The sequence below is a fragment of the Strongyloides ratti genome (assembly GCF_001040885.1).
Source record: "Strongyloides ratti genome assembly S_ratti_ED321, chromosome : 2".
Lineage (NCBI taxonomy): Eukaryota > Metazoa > Nematoda > Chromadorea > Rhabditida > Strongyloididae > Strongyloides > Strongyloides ratti.
In genome coordinates this window covers 5296497-5314648 of record NC_037308.1, presented here as the reverse complement: position 1 = coordinate 5314648, position 18152 = coordinate 5296497, and the positions used below count along the sequence as shown (strand labels likewise).

Below are 18152 nucleotides of genomic sequence, written 5' to 3'. Positions count from 1 at the left end.
AAATTATTGGGAAAATATAATATTTGCAATCGTGTTGAGAGAGAATTTTGATTATAAACAAGCGCGCATTACATGACAGTAAGTTTTGTTAACAATCATCTTGTGTAGATTTGCTTGGAAAGAGTGATGGAATTAATATTGAAGATACACTTTTCGGCATTATTTATTTCTATTGTGTGATGGACAGCATTTTATAATTGTGTTTACAAACTTTTTTTTTGATTTCTTGCTTGATTTGTTCTAATCATGTAATATATAAATAAAATAGTTGCTTCATTATCCATTTTTAGGTATTGATCTATACGTTTTTTTTTTTTAATATCAGAAGACCGTCATTACTTCTGATTGAGTGTCAAACTACTTATATTAAGATATGACTTCTAAATTGGAATGTAATTTGATTGTTTCTGATAATGGTAATGTTGGGCAGAGTCAGGATAATGATGTTGAAAACAAACCTCTTCGTACAACACCTGGTTGTAGAATATGTGGTGATAAATCTTCTGGTGTGCATTATGGTGTTGTTACATGCGAAGGGTGTAAGGTATGAATAGTTTATTATCAATTGGATTATGATTTTTTCTAATATTTTAGGGTTTTTTTCGTAGATCATTTAAAACACATGGAAAATATGTTTGTCCGAAAGATAAGAATTGTGAAATAAGTAAAAATACTCGGAATAGATGTCAATTTTGTAGGTTTAAGAAGTGTGTTGATGCCGGAATGAGTAAACAATCTGTAAAGTATGGAAGAGCAAGGAGAGAAAAACAACGAGCAGATAGAGAAGAAATATTGAATGATAATAGATTCTCTGGTGATGGAATGATTTATACACCTGAATCTAGTCCACCAAATTCACAATATGCAGTGAAAGATATCAACAGTCAGGAACGAGTACTCCAGTCGCAACCTGTTGTGTCTAATGGTGGTTATACAATTGTCATTCCACAGAATTCTCTTGGTTGTAATTATAATGTATCTGGTATAAATACTATTATACAATATCAACAATGTTCACCAGTCGAAAATAACATCTATGACAAATCACCTCCGACAGTGTCATCTGTCATGCCAATATATGAAGAAGAACCACAAGTATACGGTGAAATCAAATATCAAGCAGTTCCTTCTCATTCGGATGAAAATATACTTCAAATTAAAGATGAAGTTATTTATGCTCCAGTGACGAATGACTTTCTTGTGCGACTGATAGATCGTTTTAGTTCACTTGTATTAGGTGAAATGTCAAGTTATCTAAGTGCAAAACACAGTAGTGTTGATCAGAATCTCGAACTTAAATTGATCTCACAGGACCGCTTTGGTGGCTGGATTTATTTTTCGAAAGAAATCTTAATTTATATTCAGAAAATAATTGACTTTGCCAATGGTATAGATGAATTCAAGCGTTTGGAGAATGAACATCAGTGTGCTGTTCTTAAGGATTCTGCTTTTGAATTAATGGTTGTCATTGCAAGTCGATTAATTGATCTAGATAACACTATATATCCTCTAAAAGCTGGCAATATATCAACCAGAGTGTTGATGTCAGGAAGTACAGATGATGTCAATTTTATGCAGGATATATATTACACAATAACAAACATATCTAACTATAAATTTTCAGATGAAATACTGTCATTGATTGCTTCATGGATGTTTGTTGAAAGTTTTAAAACAAGAACTGAATATCTTAGTCAGATACAGGAATATCTAGGTCATCTTCTTGCTCCTAGATTTAGTGGTGATGTAAATATGGCACTTGATGAAATTTGCCAACTTATTAATCAAGTGAGAGGAATTTCTTATAACCATCGACTATTAGTGACAGAATTGTATAATTCTGTAGATATTAACATTAAAATACTTTTCCCACAATTGTATATAGAATTATTTGTAAACACCTTGTAGCATTCAACAATATTTTTTGGGTACTAATTGCTTTTATCCCCCATATTTTTTTAACAGTCAAAGGGGATTGATAAATAAATTTTTTTTTGTAATTAAAATAATAAATTGTTAATTGAAAATAATATAATAAAAGAATTTTAAAAAAAGAAGTTTTTTATATCTAGTTACCATTGAAAAATAACATACAAAGTGTAACCGATATATTTATTAAATAAACATTTTATACATAAAAAACGTTAGAATTTTTTTAAATAATCTGCTTAGACATGTTTCAGAGAATGTATCGTTGAGAAAATATATGTAAAATAGTTTTATTTATTTAAATACTGTTTCATGAAAAATAATAGTATAAAAATTTTTGGAAACTTTTTTACATTTTGACACAATTATTAAGATGAATGTTAACTTTTTTTTGTTCTTTAATAAAAGCTTTATAAAAAATTTTTATTCTTATATCTAATAGTTTTACCTAAAAAATTTAAATAATATAAATAATAATAGTTAAAAGATTGAAGAATGGACTTATTTGATGTCTGATCTCTTGGTAGTTTTTTATTATAAATGAAAAATCACAATGTTAAAAATAAAAGTTATCGAGTAATTGATCCGTAAAAGAAAAAGATTCTGAAAGAATTTAAATCATTTTTTTATAGACAATTGATTAAACTTGTTTGAGCATTTTTAGCGTACTATTGTTTTTATAATTTTCTTTTTGTGTTTTATTATAGTATTTTTCTAGAGAAAAACCAGGAATTTAGTTAAAGATAATTAATTAACTATTTTTTTGTTATTTTACACAGACATAGTTCTAATATAAACAAAATATTTTTTTAATACTAAACATTTTGTAATTTTAAAAAAAAATTGTTTAATTTCAAGTATGAAACTAATCTTCACTATAAAATCGTTTGCAATCTTCATCTTATTGCTTAACTTTGTATGTTTTTTTTTTTATTACAAATGTAACATCTGAAAATTAATACAAATAATTGTAAATTATTTTTTACGGTTAACATAAATATCAACATAAATTTCAGAAGAAGTTACACTAACTTTTAAATATTAAATTAATCAGTATATTGATAAGAAACAATATTTTAAAATTTTCATTTTAACATGCAAAGATTACAGTAATAAAATGTATTTTAAAAAAATTTGCATCATTTCTAAAAATATGGTAACTGAAATTAAAAGCCACATAATTGTAGAAAATTAAATTTTAAAAAATCATATTAAAATTTCAAAAGATGGTCTTAATTTTGATGTTTATGTAAGAAAAACAAAACCACCAAAAGCTATAAATAAAATTCTAAAATTATTAAAAACGATAAAAAAGTTCTTATTAAAAAATTAATTTTAAAATCATTTATTTTTATTTATTTAATAGATTAGTTAAATATTTATATAAAATCATTATTGTATTTTTAAAAGAAAATTATACATATATTTTATATTCAAATTTTCAAAAAAAATTTCTAATACATACGTGACTCTAAAATTAAACCATTGTTACTTTTATTCAAAATTCATTCCATTTTAGAAGATATCGAATGACTACAATGACATATTCAAATTCCAAAAAAAAATTTTTTTTATCATAATTTTAGAGGTATAGTCGGTATACTAAAATCTTTTCAGCTAATTTCTGAATCTCTAAAAATAATAATGTTATAACCATGAAAATTATATTTCTGTACCAACTTTTGAATAGAAGTCGAATGAAACTTATTCCATCTTCATAGGATAATTATTTCTTGAGATACTGAAAAGTCGGGAACAATGAATATTTTAGAAAAATTTCCGCTTTTAGTCATAACTTGCTTCAAAATCATAATAAATAAAATCAGATTTCTACAATCGTCTTCAAATGAGTTTTCAAATAGGGTCTACCTTCAAAATTTTTTTATATCTTTAAGTACTTGCGAGATGTAAAAAAATAGTGACAATAGATTACGCGCGAAAAAGTACCAAGCATAGTATTTCAAGAACGGTTAAAAATTTAAAAATCTTTTCAACGTAAGGTATATCTTAATTTATGAAAGAAGGCCAGCGCATCTAGTTTAATGGTTCTGTGACTTCATTAACTTGAGTTATCGGTAGATTCTCAAAACTTTTTTTTATCATATTTCTTATCATAACTTCATTTTTATAAGTCCTACCAAGATGTGAATAGGCTTAATGAATTTCTCGTAAAAAAGTGATCTAGAATCATTTTTTTATTTTTAAAATATCTCATTGCATCATGGAAGTCGAATTTTGCAAAAAAATATTCTCCATTTTCGCTCTCAACTTTGAATCCTTATAACTCCTGAAGTTTCAATTTTCGAATATTGTTGATTATATTCAAAATTCATCCCATTTCAAGGGCTATCGAATGACTATAGTGGCATTTTCAAATTCCAAAAAAAGTTGTCCATTTTGGTCGCATTTTTAGAGGTAAAATCAGAAATCTAGAAAAATTTCAGCCAATTTTTATATCTCTAAAAATAATAAAGTTATAGTTATGAAAATTATTAATCTAGAATAACTTTTGATAAGAAATCGAATGAAACTAGTCCCATCTTCATAAGGTAATTATTTGCTGAGATACTGAAAAGTCGGGAACAATGAATATTTTAGAAAAATTTCCGCTTTTAGTCATATCTTGCTTCAAAATCATAATAAATAAAATCAGATTTCTACAATCGTCTTCAAATGAGTTTTCAAATAGGGTCTACCTTCAAAATTTTTTTATATCTTTAAGTACTTGCGAGATATAAAAAAATGGTGACAATGGATTACGCGCGAAAAAGTACCAGGTTTCATATCTCAAGAACGGTTGAAAATTTTAAAATCTTTTCAACGTAGGCTATATCTTAAATCACGAAAGAAGCACAGCGCAACAAATTTCATGAACCTTTGACTTCATTAACTTGAGTTATCACTAAATTCTTAAAACTTTTTTTGAAACATATTTCTTATCATAATTTCATTTTTAAAAGTCCTATGAAGATGTAAATAAGCTAAATGAATTTGCCGTAAAAAACTGATTTAGAATAAAGTATTTATTTTTTAAATTTACAATATTATCATAGAAATCAAAATTTACAAAAAAATATTCCCCAATTTCGCCCTCATCTTTGAATCCTTATAACTCCTGAAGTTTTAATTTTCGAATATTGTTGATTATATTCAAAATTTACCCCATTTCAAGGGCTATCGAATGACTATAGTGGCATATTCAAATTCCAAAAAAAGTTTGTTTTTTTTTTATTAAAAAAAAGTTTTAAATTACTTATTTTTCTTTATTTTTTTGTTGTTTTAGTATAAAAAATTTTTATTCAAATTATAAGTTAAAAACTGTTGGTGGTATTTCTTAATATTTCTGTCAATGGTGATTACTTAAAAGTAGATTTTTTTTAATTTGAACTCTACTTGAAAATATGTTACTTATAACTAACTGATTATTTTCATTTTTTTTTTTGTTCTAAATATTTGTAATAAAATCTTTTCTAATAATTGTACATAATTTTTTGTGAATTACCAGCTTAAATAAGGAAACAAGGATTAGACTAATGATTGTGTTATTTATTTTGTCTGAAACTTTAAAAGTTTATTTTTATGATTACCATAAAAAGTTAAGTATTTAAGTTTTTTTTTTGTCCCAAATATATCAACTGTTGTTCTTTAGTTATTATAAACAAGAAAAAGTAAGATAATTATAAAGTTGATAGATTTATTTTTATAAGTATTAATAATTTATGAAACATGTAAATTATCAAGATATTCATTTATCTAGTGAAGAATAATTATTAGATTTTTTTTTATACAAACATTTGATACGATCTACAAATGAAGATGTTCTTTTGATACCATTATTAGACATAATGTTACAGTACTTATTTTTATAAATTTTATTTTCAAATTCATTTTCAATATTATATGATTCTTTTAAATTTTCTCTTAACTTTTTCTTGAATATTCTTAAAATTTCTAAATAAAAGTATGTTTGTAGGGAGGTATTTGTCATTGAAGTAGTAGAAATTGAGGTATAATCAAGATTACTTAAAGATAATTGCTCCTGATTACTAATTGATTGTAATGTATTTTCATGAGAAAAACAATTGGATAGATTTAGATTATCACTAGTTATCTTATACTCATTTTCATATGGTTCTAAAATTTTATTTATTTTTGATAGTGTAATTGTTGGAAATTCATTTAATATAATTTTTACTTCTTTTTCAACAAGTTTATTTGCTTCTAAATTTGCCTCCCTATTAAGTATTAGACAAATCCGACGTTCATTACTCGTTAAATGGTTAAATTTCTCACTATAAATATTTATCATTTTAGATGATCAATAATATTCAAAAATTGTTTTACTAATGAATGTTAAATAAGATATATTTAAAGAAAAAAAAAACTAATTATATATTCAATTGTATTTAATATTCAATATTTAAATTTTTTTGAATATTACTTAAAATAAAATTAGTAGTTGTAAAAAGTTTTTTTTTTTTTTCTCATAGGCAGACAAATTAATAAATTTATTTTTATATTTCAATCTATACAAAAAGTAAATAAATATCTTTGATGATCAACGGGTATTAAAATAATATTAAAAACAAAAAAAAAATTAGTATATATATTTATATAATTATTATACAGGTTTTCTTAAAGTTCCACTCATCATTGCATTATCATAATCATCATTAATAACACTATTATTTTGCATTCCATATCTGGATAATATATACCTTGGTGGTGGTGGAGGTAATGTTGTTGGTAGATAAACAGTTGTTTCATTATTTATCTTTTGAACATTATTTAATGATATATGTGAAAAACAATAACGATTAATTATTATTGATAATAAAAGAACAATTGAAACAAATATTCCTAATATGGCATCTGAAAATGTACTAGTTGCTATTATAATATCCCAATGAATTTGTGATGATGATGAAAATAATTGAACAGCATAATAAAACCAATATGTTGTAAAAATAAAATATAATATAGTAAATAAAACAATAATTGTATTACGTAATAATGGTTTAGAATTTGAAACAATACAATTATTTGGTAATTTTTTAGGAGATATTTCTTTAAGGCATCCAGAAAATATTGGAAGTAATGAAAAGATAAGAAAAACAATTTCACGTAAAGAATTAAAAAGATTTTGTAAATGTGAAAATCCTGATGAAACATTACATATACCAGTTGTCAAGTCAACATTTGTTGATTTTGTCATAAGAATTAAAAGAATAATTGGAAATGTTAAAGTACATGCAATTGTTGCTGTTCTAAATTGAAATTTTCCCTTCTCTAATTTATCCTCATTTTTATTATTTATATTTAATGATCTTCTCCAGGCAAAGGAAGCGATGACAGACCAAAGGCGGGCAGTTGTTCCAAAATAATATGTCAAGATTGCTATCAAAACACATGGAATATGATGAAGTTCTGGTACAACAACAATAGATATATGATTGTATGTTGTACATGAAATCTAAAAAAGAGAAATAAATCAACAAATGTCAATAGATATATTATAAATTTTAAAATATTTAATAAAATAATTAATCAAATTTTTTCTTTTAACTTACCGAATCTCTAAATTGAATGTTTATTAATCTAACAAAACTTGCTAATGAAAAGAAAATAATAGAAAAAAATAATGAATAATTGAAATAATTCATCTTATTCCATTTCCATATTATTGTTATAAAACATATTGAAACTGATATACAAAGTGATATAAAACTAATAATAGCTAATGAGTATCTGGCATGTTCTTCTATTTGTTGTTGTTGTACTGATTCAAATGCATAACATTGTGATACACAACGATTTGTTTTATTTATATAAACATGTGTAATGGGATCACATTTTTTCATTAATTGTATAGGTGATTTATTAGAAATTTGAAGATTATCATATAATGTTAATTCATCTATATTTTCATCACTTTTATTATCCTCATCTTCAGGTTTATTTTTTTTATTTTCTTTTGATGTTAAATCACCCATACAAACTTCATCTCTATAACCATTTTCTAATGGATATCTGGAACAATTTAATACAGATGGCCATGGTAAACTAAAATCCCTTAATACTGGTTCACATTTTTCATGTACTTCTTGACAAATTATCCTACATGGTCCAATTGGAATTGGTACCTAAATTATTTAACATTATTTAAATTTATTATAATGTAATAGTTTAATTTAAACCACTGTCTTATTTAATTACCATTAAATGTAACAATACATTAATTTACAAGTATAATTTTATTTATACTATTGGTTAAAATAAAAAAATTTTAAAACATTTGATTGAACCATATTTTAAAAGTGCAACTAAAGTTATAATATATATTTACATTATATTTATTTATTCTTACATTATTTAAAATTATATTTTACCATTAATATAAATTGTATAATGTTTAAAAATAATAATTTAATACAATATTTTAACTATATTTATGTATAATTTGAAGTAATCTATTAAAATAAATTACTATTATTATCTCATTATTTTGATAATATAGTTAAGTTAATAATGTTAAGAAAAAGATATATATTTAAATAGTATATAAAATTAAATAATTTAATTTTTGAAAAAATAATAAATAATATTTATACTATTATATATACATATGGTTATTAATTTTTTTAAATATTATATCTATATATATATATATAACTTGCCTTATCAGTACACATTGGAAAATATGTTGAACAAAGAAAAAATTTAAGTTGTTGACTACAACCCGTATCTACAAGCATATTATAGCTTTCAATAGAATTAATTGCATCTTTTTCATTTTCATCTCCAGCCAAATTTGGATATCTATAAATATAAATTTAATAATTGATAAATTACCCTTCAATAAAATTATTTACATAAAATATATTTTTTATTAAATTATTTATAAAAATATTTTTTTTTAAACTATCATTAATAACATCATTTATAATAGTCATCAATCAAATTAATAAATATATATCAACAAACAACATTATAATTACCTCCCATATCTTCTACTCAATCACCTATTCTATTAAATAAATCTTTTTCCACATCTGGTGAAAAAAGAATTCCTTAATTAATCTTCTTATTTTAATAATCAAAATATGTTTTCATTAGATTAATAAAAAAAAATAAACTTGTCATTCTTAATAACACAATTAAATGATATTTTAAACGCCACATTTTTTTTTAAGTTCATTTACAGGTCAATTAATATAATTATCTTTCTATATAATTATACAGTCTTTTTTTTTTTTTCGTTAATTCCTCTATTAATGATACATATATATATATTTAAGTAAATTAATTAGAAAAAAAAATGTGCCAGTAAAGTGTCAATTTGAGATAAATATTTAATAGTCAATTGAAAAATTACTTTTGAGAATAGTACATTTAAACATTTATCATTTCATTTCCACATGAAAATTGTAAGTTTAAATACTGGTAAAAAGAACTTTACTGACCTACTACAAAGAAATTTATCAAAATCAAATTTTTTTTTGTCATATTATAATAGCAATAAATTACCCCAAAACTGCTCATTTTCTTTTTTTCATCAAAATTTAATTTTATAAAAAAATACTAATAAGATATTTCCTTTAAATGTTATTTTAATTTTAAAAATAAATAAATAAAATATAATATTTTTTTTTTTTTTAGTTTAATAATATAATAAAAATTTATAAAAATTTTTAAAACTAAACCATAAATTTTTTTTTTTATCAAACAACTGTCTTAAAAATGATTTATTTAAAAACAATTTTTATTACTGTATACTTTGAGACATATCATTTTTAAAAAGAATTGACTAAATTTAATAAATGAGATATAATTTAGTTACTTTAACAATCATTCTATAAATATTATTGTTGTTAAACTGTAATGAATAAGTGTGCCGTTTTTACATTCATCAATCATTTAACGATTGTAAAAAGTTCTAGTTACTCTTGTTAAAGTGTAATATTAATTTATCTAATATCTATCTCTTTTTTTTTATAAGATGCTTCATTAATAAATCCCTCAAAAGGTTAAATAAAAACAAAAAAAGATGAAAATCTTAATTAATAGATATAATTATCAACGTTTAATTCATCAACACTTTCAATTTTATTTATAAAGATAATTATATTATAAATATCTAAAAAAATTTTTTTTTTATGCTTTCATTTTATCAATAGATATCTTTAAAGAATAATAAAAATCAACATATATTTATTTTAACAATATATTTATATATATATCTTTTGGCATTTCTTTACCCTTAACAATGGGTATGTCATGATAAATAGCCAACCTAGTGCCATTTATAACTTTTGATATACTTATCCCTGATTTCTCTTCTAGATAGTCACTAGTAATAATATTTATGGGTTATATATACACAAAGACAATGATTTATGAATTTGGAACAATTTTTTCAATAATATTACTGAACAAGAAGATATTAATTTTTATTTCACTACAAGTAATTCATTTAATATTAAATAGAGGTATTTAATAATGAGGAAATTATACTTTAAATATAAAATTGTATACTAATATAAAATACATTAAAGTTATCATTAAATAAAAAAATCATTACATGAAAATGATCATTATACTAATCTATAAAAATTTTTAATCATGTTTTTTATTTCTTTAAATAGTTATAAATTTTTTTTTTTTTTTTAAGATTTCTAATCATAAAATTAATAAACATACCTTGTAATTTTATATGGTAAAACATTTTGACAATAATCAAATGTAATAGGAATACATTTTGATATTTCATATGAATAAGAATATTTTAATAATAATAATAATAATATAAATTTCATTTTTATATAGTAGAAAATAAATTTTAAAATTGATATAATGACAATATAAGTATAATCCTTTTCTTTTTAAAATCCTCAATATATCTCTTTTCGGAAAACTCTTTAAAAACAATCTTAAACCTCTTTTCAGACAAAGACTATTATTATATCAAATTATTCACTTCTTTCTTATCATTCACACCAAAATGTCCCTTTAAAATCGGCTTATACTTATTTTGAAACTAAAAATAAAAATAAAAATTTTAAAATATATATATATTGGTACTTTAATTAGAAATATATATAAATATATATGTATGTATACATTATATTTATTTATAAAATAAGATTAAAAAAAAATATAGAATAATTTGTAAGATAATTTAAACTAAATTCAAATAGCTTCCTGACAGTCTACAATATGACAATGTATTTAAAAATATGAAAATACATATGTGATTATGGGGTGGAAGAAAAATTTTTAGTTAGCCCTGCCTTTTCTATATCACATACACAATGAATGTGTTTATGCAAATATATATGAGGTTCCTATATATACATATATTTTGTTAGATACTTTTAATGGGTGGAATTTGTGGAAAAAGATTTTAAAGATAGGAGAAGTTTTGTAGGAAGGTAATTAATTATGATAAAAAGTAAAATGCTTTGACAGAGGCACAAAACATCAGGTCAATTTATAAAGGGTCAAAATGATAGGAATAAAAATTTGTTTATTTTATAATAATAATAATAAAAATAATAACGTGAACATTGATATTGTTAATGGAAGCATTTTAATCATTTAATCAACAATAATTCATATATACTAAACATTACTATTTTTGAGTATATATATTATAATAATTCTTTGATAAGATTAATAAAATAATAAGAAGTATTTAAATATTTTAATAATTTTATACAAAAGTTTATTAGTTATTTTTATAGCTTTTAGATAAGACAAATTATCTACTATTTTAAGTAGTTCTCCATTTTTAAAATAAACATGAACAATATTATATTATATTTAATTATAAAGAAAATTTATTACTTAAAATATAAAAAAAAAATTTTTTTTTTTCTAAAATAATTATCTCACATTACAATATAATAAAATTATAGCTATTGAAAGTAATTTGTAAATTAAAAAATATTTATAATTATTATTTTCTTTTCATTAAACATAAGATAAAAATATGTTATTTAATATTTTTTTTTAACTTTTAAAAAAAAAATCAAATGTTTTCAATTTATTATTCATTTTATTTATAACAATAAATTAAATAATTAACATTAATTTTTCAAAGTAGAATGTTAAAATTATTCTTTTAAAAATATCAACATTCTTCAAAATGAATTTTTTTATATATATAATTTCTCTTTTATATGTTAGTTATTTTTATTTTAATATAAAGAAGGCTATTAAATATTTAATTGATAATTTTATTTCTTATTAGTATAGTGCTTTTTTATGAATGAATGTTTGTAGAAAAATGAATGGATAATGTTTATATATAAATATATACATATATGGATTTGAATAGACTTCTTTCTTTTTTTTGTAACATAAAAAGATTTTATAAAAATATTATTTATTGAATAATTATAAATAGTCTACTTTTTGAAATATGGATAAAAGCTTGTTCTCACTCTCAAGTGTCTTGAATTAAAAATTTTTAGTGACTTTTGATTTTTGTATTAAGATGAATTATTCTTTATTTTTCTTTTATCATACCATCATCTTGACTATATAAAATGGTTTCAATTATTTGTTACGGATTAGCCATAACAGATGTCTTGGTAAAGTCTTCCATAAGGCAATATGGAAGTTCTTTAATTTCATGTTAATCTTCTTCATTTTATTGTTACTTAAAGTACAGATGTCTTTAGATAATTTTTGTTTTCAATTGTAAAAAACAAAGTATTTTTTCATAACAGATTTTAATTTTGATCTAATTTTTTAAGTTTTAAAAATAAAGTTTGGCATAAAATATTAATAATATTACATTTATAAGATTTTATTATTTTATATTTTTAAAAATTAATGTTTTAATTAAATATTATTTATTGAAATTGCTTAAAAAAACTAATTAATTTTAAAATTAATATATAAAATTATTTTTATTTTTTAAAAGCATTAAATGAACTCATTATTTTATTACATCAACCATGAAACAATATCATTTTTTCTAAACTTTTTTTTTTCCAAATACAAAATGAAATATTTAACAAAAAAAAATTTTTTTATTTTTAAAACTACAAGCAATGACTATTTGTAAGAAGTATTGTATAATATTTACAAAATTTGTTTAAAAAAAAGAAAAAAAGAATACTTTTTATAAACTGGAATGTTATATTTTTATCAATACAATGTATTAAAAAAGTATCACTTGATGAAATAATAAAAAATTTGAATAACTTAAATATTTTTGGAGACTTTATTTATTTACTCCTGTAACAAATATTTTAAAGTTATTACTCTTAAATCAAACATTTTCAATTGGTTAAACAAACACATCTTTGAAATTCAAAAATATTTTAATTACAAAATTTGCCATTATCACTTAAAAATATACTTTAATATTTTTGATAAAAATTAAAATAATTGCCAATTTAATAATATAATTTTATGTACATACAATTTTATACATATTTAATTGATATTTTTATTACATTATTGTTATCACATTAAACTTTTTATTATTTTATTTATTCTTTATTTTTTAAAAAAACCTTAAATAGTATATATGATTATCTAAAATAATCATAAAAGTTTATTATATTTGATTTTATATTAAAATGAGAACATTTTTTGATTAACATAAATATATATATATTTTTTTTTATTTAAAAACTACTTGAAATGTTGTTAATTATATTGATAATATACTTTGGTGTGAAAACATACTAATAATGTAACTGAATGTTAAATTAAATATTTTACATTTACTTAGCACTCAAAAATATATTTGTTAATCAAAGATATTTTTATAATTTCATCCCACTTTTCAGGTATTTAGTCTCAATAATAGTATTAAAAGAAACTTTATAAATATTAAAACTAATTTTAATACTATAACTTTTTTTTTATTGCCAATTTACATTATATAGTTATATTTTACACTAGTTATTTTTTTTTTATTCTTATCAGATATCAATTACATTTATATTCAAATTATTTTGTAATTGAATATTTAGCACTTTTTTTTATAAAAAATATTTTTGTAAATATAATTTTTAATTTATCTAGTAACAAATACTTTTTTTTTATATATATACTTTTAGCTGTAACTTTTTGTATTAAAATTTTTAAGAATACATAAAATTTTATTAAGAATAATTATTTAGTATTTATAAATTATAAGATGATACTTGATATTACAAAATATAAATACATTATTTAAAAGTTTATTAAAACAAATTATATATATTGATTTATTTGTAGTTTCAAAATTAAATAAATAATAGAAAATTGTACATTTAAATCAAGTTGATTGTCTATAAATATCTTTCTTTTACTATAAATCTATAAAATGTTCTTCAGCACACTACGTTAATATAGTTGCGCTTTCTTCAAGATAAAAGAAAGCCTACTCTTTTGATTAAGATCAGGGATCAAAACAAAAGAGATACAAGTATCTCCAAATCAACAAATTTCTGTTTATTTATCAACTCATTATAACTTAATATAACTTTTTTTTTAAATGAATAAATATCACTTTATCATATTAAGTAAAATAATTTTTTTTTAAAAACATTTTTAATCATATAATATTTCATTGGCTATAACTGATAATTTTATTTAAATATAAATATCTCATAAATTATTTTTATGTTTCTGATTATAAATTAACATAACAAAGATTGTTTTAAAAAAAAAAGTTATAAAAATCTTGTCAATTAGTTTTTATAACCAAAACATATAATATTTCGTTATTTCGTTTGAATAACAATTTTTAGAAAAAATATATCTCAAAATATTATTTTTAATAACCTTTTTTTTCCTAGTCAAAACGATTTCTTTAAACTTTTTGGACCGCCTCGGCATTTGGCCAGCCCAAAGTGTTAGTCAAAGTGGTAACACTGCTAAAGATACTGAAAAGAATAAGATCACAAAAGTTGAGTTAACAAGAGAAGAGGGTTGCCTCCCGATTGATAATAATATTAGTATAGCTAGTAAAACTTATATTTTTGAGGTACAAGATCAGTTAAAAGAGATTAAAGAGGAAGAAGATACCGACGAAGGCATGGTATCCTATACAGAAGAAACTTCCTTCAAACCAATTTTTTTACATTCTATTTTATCAGGTAAGCTTTTATTTCTATTATATTGTAATTAGTTAAATTTTAATTAAATTATAATTATTAATAATTTTTATATTATTTGATATTATATAAACATTTTTATATCAATCAATTGAATAAGTACACACTTTAAATGACTTTCTTATAATTTTTATATTAATATTATTTATATTTTTAATATTATTATAATCAATTTATTTCGTTACCTGACACCAAAACTCACAATAACTTTTTAGTTTAACCATCCACTTTATATCTTAACATTTTGGCATAATATATATAATAAAATAATATTTTCTTTAGAAATTACACATTCATTACAAGATACATATGCTGTCGTTGAAAGTTGTATTGAACCATGTCCAGATTTAACTCAACCACCATTTAATTTAAAAATTAAAAGTCTTGGAAGGCAAATTGTATATTTAAAAACAAATGATTTTAATTCAACTTCTGACTATGCAACATTATCACCATCAAGTAAAGTTTTACATTGTATGAAAAATGGTGTTATTTTAACTGATGGTGAGGTAACACATTCATTAAAATTATTATTAAAAAATGGTACATCTTGGAAGGCTGGAATACGAAGTGCCATGAAAAAATGTCATATTGATGGAAATTGGGGATTATTAGCAATGCAAATTTTATCATCTGGTAATATTAAATTTAATATTTTAACTAACATACCACCAACTAATGAAATTAACGTGACTAATGTTGAAACAAAAATTTGGCTTGTACCAATTAAAAAAGTTTTTATTGATCCTAAATCTTTTAATAATGATGAGGCAGACAAGAGTGCTCCTGTTATAAAAAAGAAAATTATTAAAAAAGTTGTAAAGAAAAAAGTACAAGAAAAAAAAGATAATTCCCCATCTAATGATAAAAAAGAAAATACACCAGAAGTTATTAGTGAGATAAAAGAAGATGTTTCTAGTGTTTCATATGTTATAAGAATGGGACAAAGCCCAGCTAAAGATGGAACTTCATTAAAAGAAGAAATTATTGAAAATAATGAAGATAAAAAAGATGTTGAAGAAAATACAATATCAGATGTAAAAATAAATGGAATTAGTAATTTAAAAAATTCTACTTTAGATAGTAGTAATTTAGTCAATGATACAAAATTAAAAAATTCATTAGATGAAAAAAGTGAAGAAAAAAAAGATATATTATCTAATCATAAGACAATTGATTGTGATGATATTGAATTTATTGAAGAACCACCAATTGAAAATATATCAACTAAAAAAAGAATATCACTTGAAAAGTCATTTTCACCACCTTCAGAAATTCTTAATGATATTTCTATTGATTCTTCAAAAGATGACTATACAAATAAGAGTAGTCCTTCATCAGATAATACTACAAGTGGAATATCTTCTGCTCTTTTGTCGGAAAGATCAACTATTTCAACAAAAACAACTAATTTATCATTTGATGATTTGAAAAAAAAACTTGATACATTATCATCATCATTAATAAAAGAAAGGGAAACAACACCATTAAAAGAAACATCACCACAAGGAAGTAATACTAAATCAAATATGATTAATAAAATGAATGGTGATAAAGAGGAGACACCTACATTATCATCTTCATTAGTTTTTACATCAAAAAATAATTCAATAGATATGGATAGTAATTTGTCTATTAGTGATTGTAGTAAAGATCTTACTTCACGTAGTAATATTTTATTAAATACTTCATATAAAACATCATCATCAACATTAGCCAGTGATTTATCATTAGACCGCACATTAACACCATCTTCTAGTTCAATTATGAGTACTATTAATACTTATCCAATAACAAATTCTGGATATTCATCTTTAGAAACATACTCAAAACATTTATCATCAAAAGAAAATCCATTATCTGCATCTTATACAGCAATTTCTCCAGCAAGTAGAGAAATTATAAGACGTAGTGCATCAAGATCAACATGTATAAATAATAATACAGATAGTCATCATATTTTAAGAAAAATTGATACAAATAATGGTTTTAATAATAGTTTCTTATTAAAAAAAGATACTCTTGGAACAGTAAAAGAAGATTGTGCTGTTATAGAAGAAAGAGTTAGAGGAATGCAATCAGTTAATGTAGCTTCATTACAATTAGTTTTAAAAACATTAAGTTATAAAGAATTAGGTGAGAAACGTCAAGTACATCCTCATTGGGATGAATTATGTGGGCAATTATTGAACTCGGGGTATTATAAACTTATTGATGAAGCTGATAAACTTCTTTCTGAATGTCAAAGAAATGTAAGTTTTTATTATTTTTAAATTATTACTTTTTTTTTTCTTAAATTTAATATTATATTATAGGTTCATATCAACGAACATCTTATTAATCCAATAAAAATTCTTACAAATCTTCAATTATTTGTTTTAAACCCTGTTGATATGCTTCGTGCTCCAATGGATGAGGGAATACTTTGTTTTCCATATGGATTAATTCTTGATAAAGCATTTATGTTAATCAATATGGTTAAAAAAATGATATCAAAAGATATTGATCCAGGAACATCTGTTAACTGGGAGGAATTAGCTAGCTTAGCTAAGAAAGCACAAATTCACTATAAAAAATTTGTCGAAAGTGAAGTTGAAAAAAGAATGGGTGAAGTTAACAAATTGACAGCTCAACAAAGGTTACAAAGAATTGATTCATTTTTAATTGAGACAACTGTTGAACAACTACAGAAGGTAAATAACTAATTTTAAATCATAAAATGATTTTATTTATTTTTTTTTAGCAAACCCATCAAAATAAAGATGAACTTCATTGGGAAATGGAACAATTGAAACAACAAAATATTTCTTTGAAAAAAGATAATCGTGAAATGAAAGCACAATTAATGAGATTTGAAGGAAGAATTGAGATGTTAGAACGTAAATTTAAAACAATAGCTAGACTTTTGCAATAAAAAAAATTTTTTTTTCTTCTTGTCCTTTATTACTATTTATTAATTAAAAATTTTAAAATATGTAATATTTTTTTTTTAAACATTAATTACTTATTTTTTATTTTATTTTTAGAATATTTATAAAATTATAAGTAATTTTTTTTTTCTTATATTGTATTTAAGAAATAATATTTTAAAATTTATTTTAT

At 21.6% G+C, this 18152-nt stretch overlaps 4 protein-coding genes across 4 annotated transcripts; 2 read left to right on the top strand and 2 right to left on the bottom strand.

The window, feature by feature from the left end:
- Positions 1-373: 373 nt before the first annotated feature.
- SRAE_2000167200 (Zinc finger, nuclear hormone receptor-type domain and Nuclear hormone receptor, ligand-binding domain and Zinc finger, NHR/GATA-type domain-containing protein) lies at positions 374-2666 on the top strand (the record flags this gene model as incomplete). Its single annotated transcript, XM_024652652.1, has 3 exons — positions 374-544; positions 595-1788; positions 2637-2666. 3 exons carry the CDS (start codon positions 374-376, stop codon positions 2664-2666), a joined length of 1395 nt encoding a protein of 464 aa, XP_024506207.1.
- A 3008-nt stretch (positions 2667-5674) lies between these two features.
- SRAE_2000167100 (Hypothetical protein) lies at positions 5675-6238 on the bottom strand (the record flags this gene model as incomplete). Its single annotated transcript, XM_024652650.1, has 1 exon — positions 5675-6238. The coding sequence occupies one exon, from the start codon at positions 6236-6238 to the stop codon at positions 5675-5677; it is 564 nt and encodes a 187-aa protein (XP_024506206.1).
- A 312-nt stretch (positions 6239-6550) lies between these two features.
- On the bottom strand, positions 6551-10745 carry SRAE_2000167000 (Frizzled-4; the record flags this gene model as incomplete). The annotated part of the gene is made up of 4 exons (XM_024652649.1): positions 6551-7402; positions 7500-8072; positions 8607-8748; positions 10630-10745. The coding sequence occupies 4 exons, from the start codon at positions 10743-10745 to the stop codon at positions 6551-6553; spliced, it is 1683 nt and encodes a 560-aa protein (XP_024506205.1).
- A 2244-nt stretch (positions 10746-12989) lies between these two features.
- Positions 12990-17964, top strand: SRAE_2000166900 (Hypothetical protein; the record flags this gene model as incomplete). The annotated part of the gene is made up of 5 exons (XM_024652648.1): positions 12990-12999; positions 14733-15032; positions 15333-17302; positions 17366-17743; positions 17794-17964. 5 exons carry the CDS (start codon positions 12990-12992, stop codon positions 17962-17964), a joined length of 2829 nt encoding a protein of 942 aa, XP_024506204.1.
- Between the last annotated feature and the right edge of the window lie 188 nt (positions 17965-18152).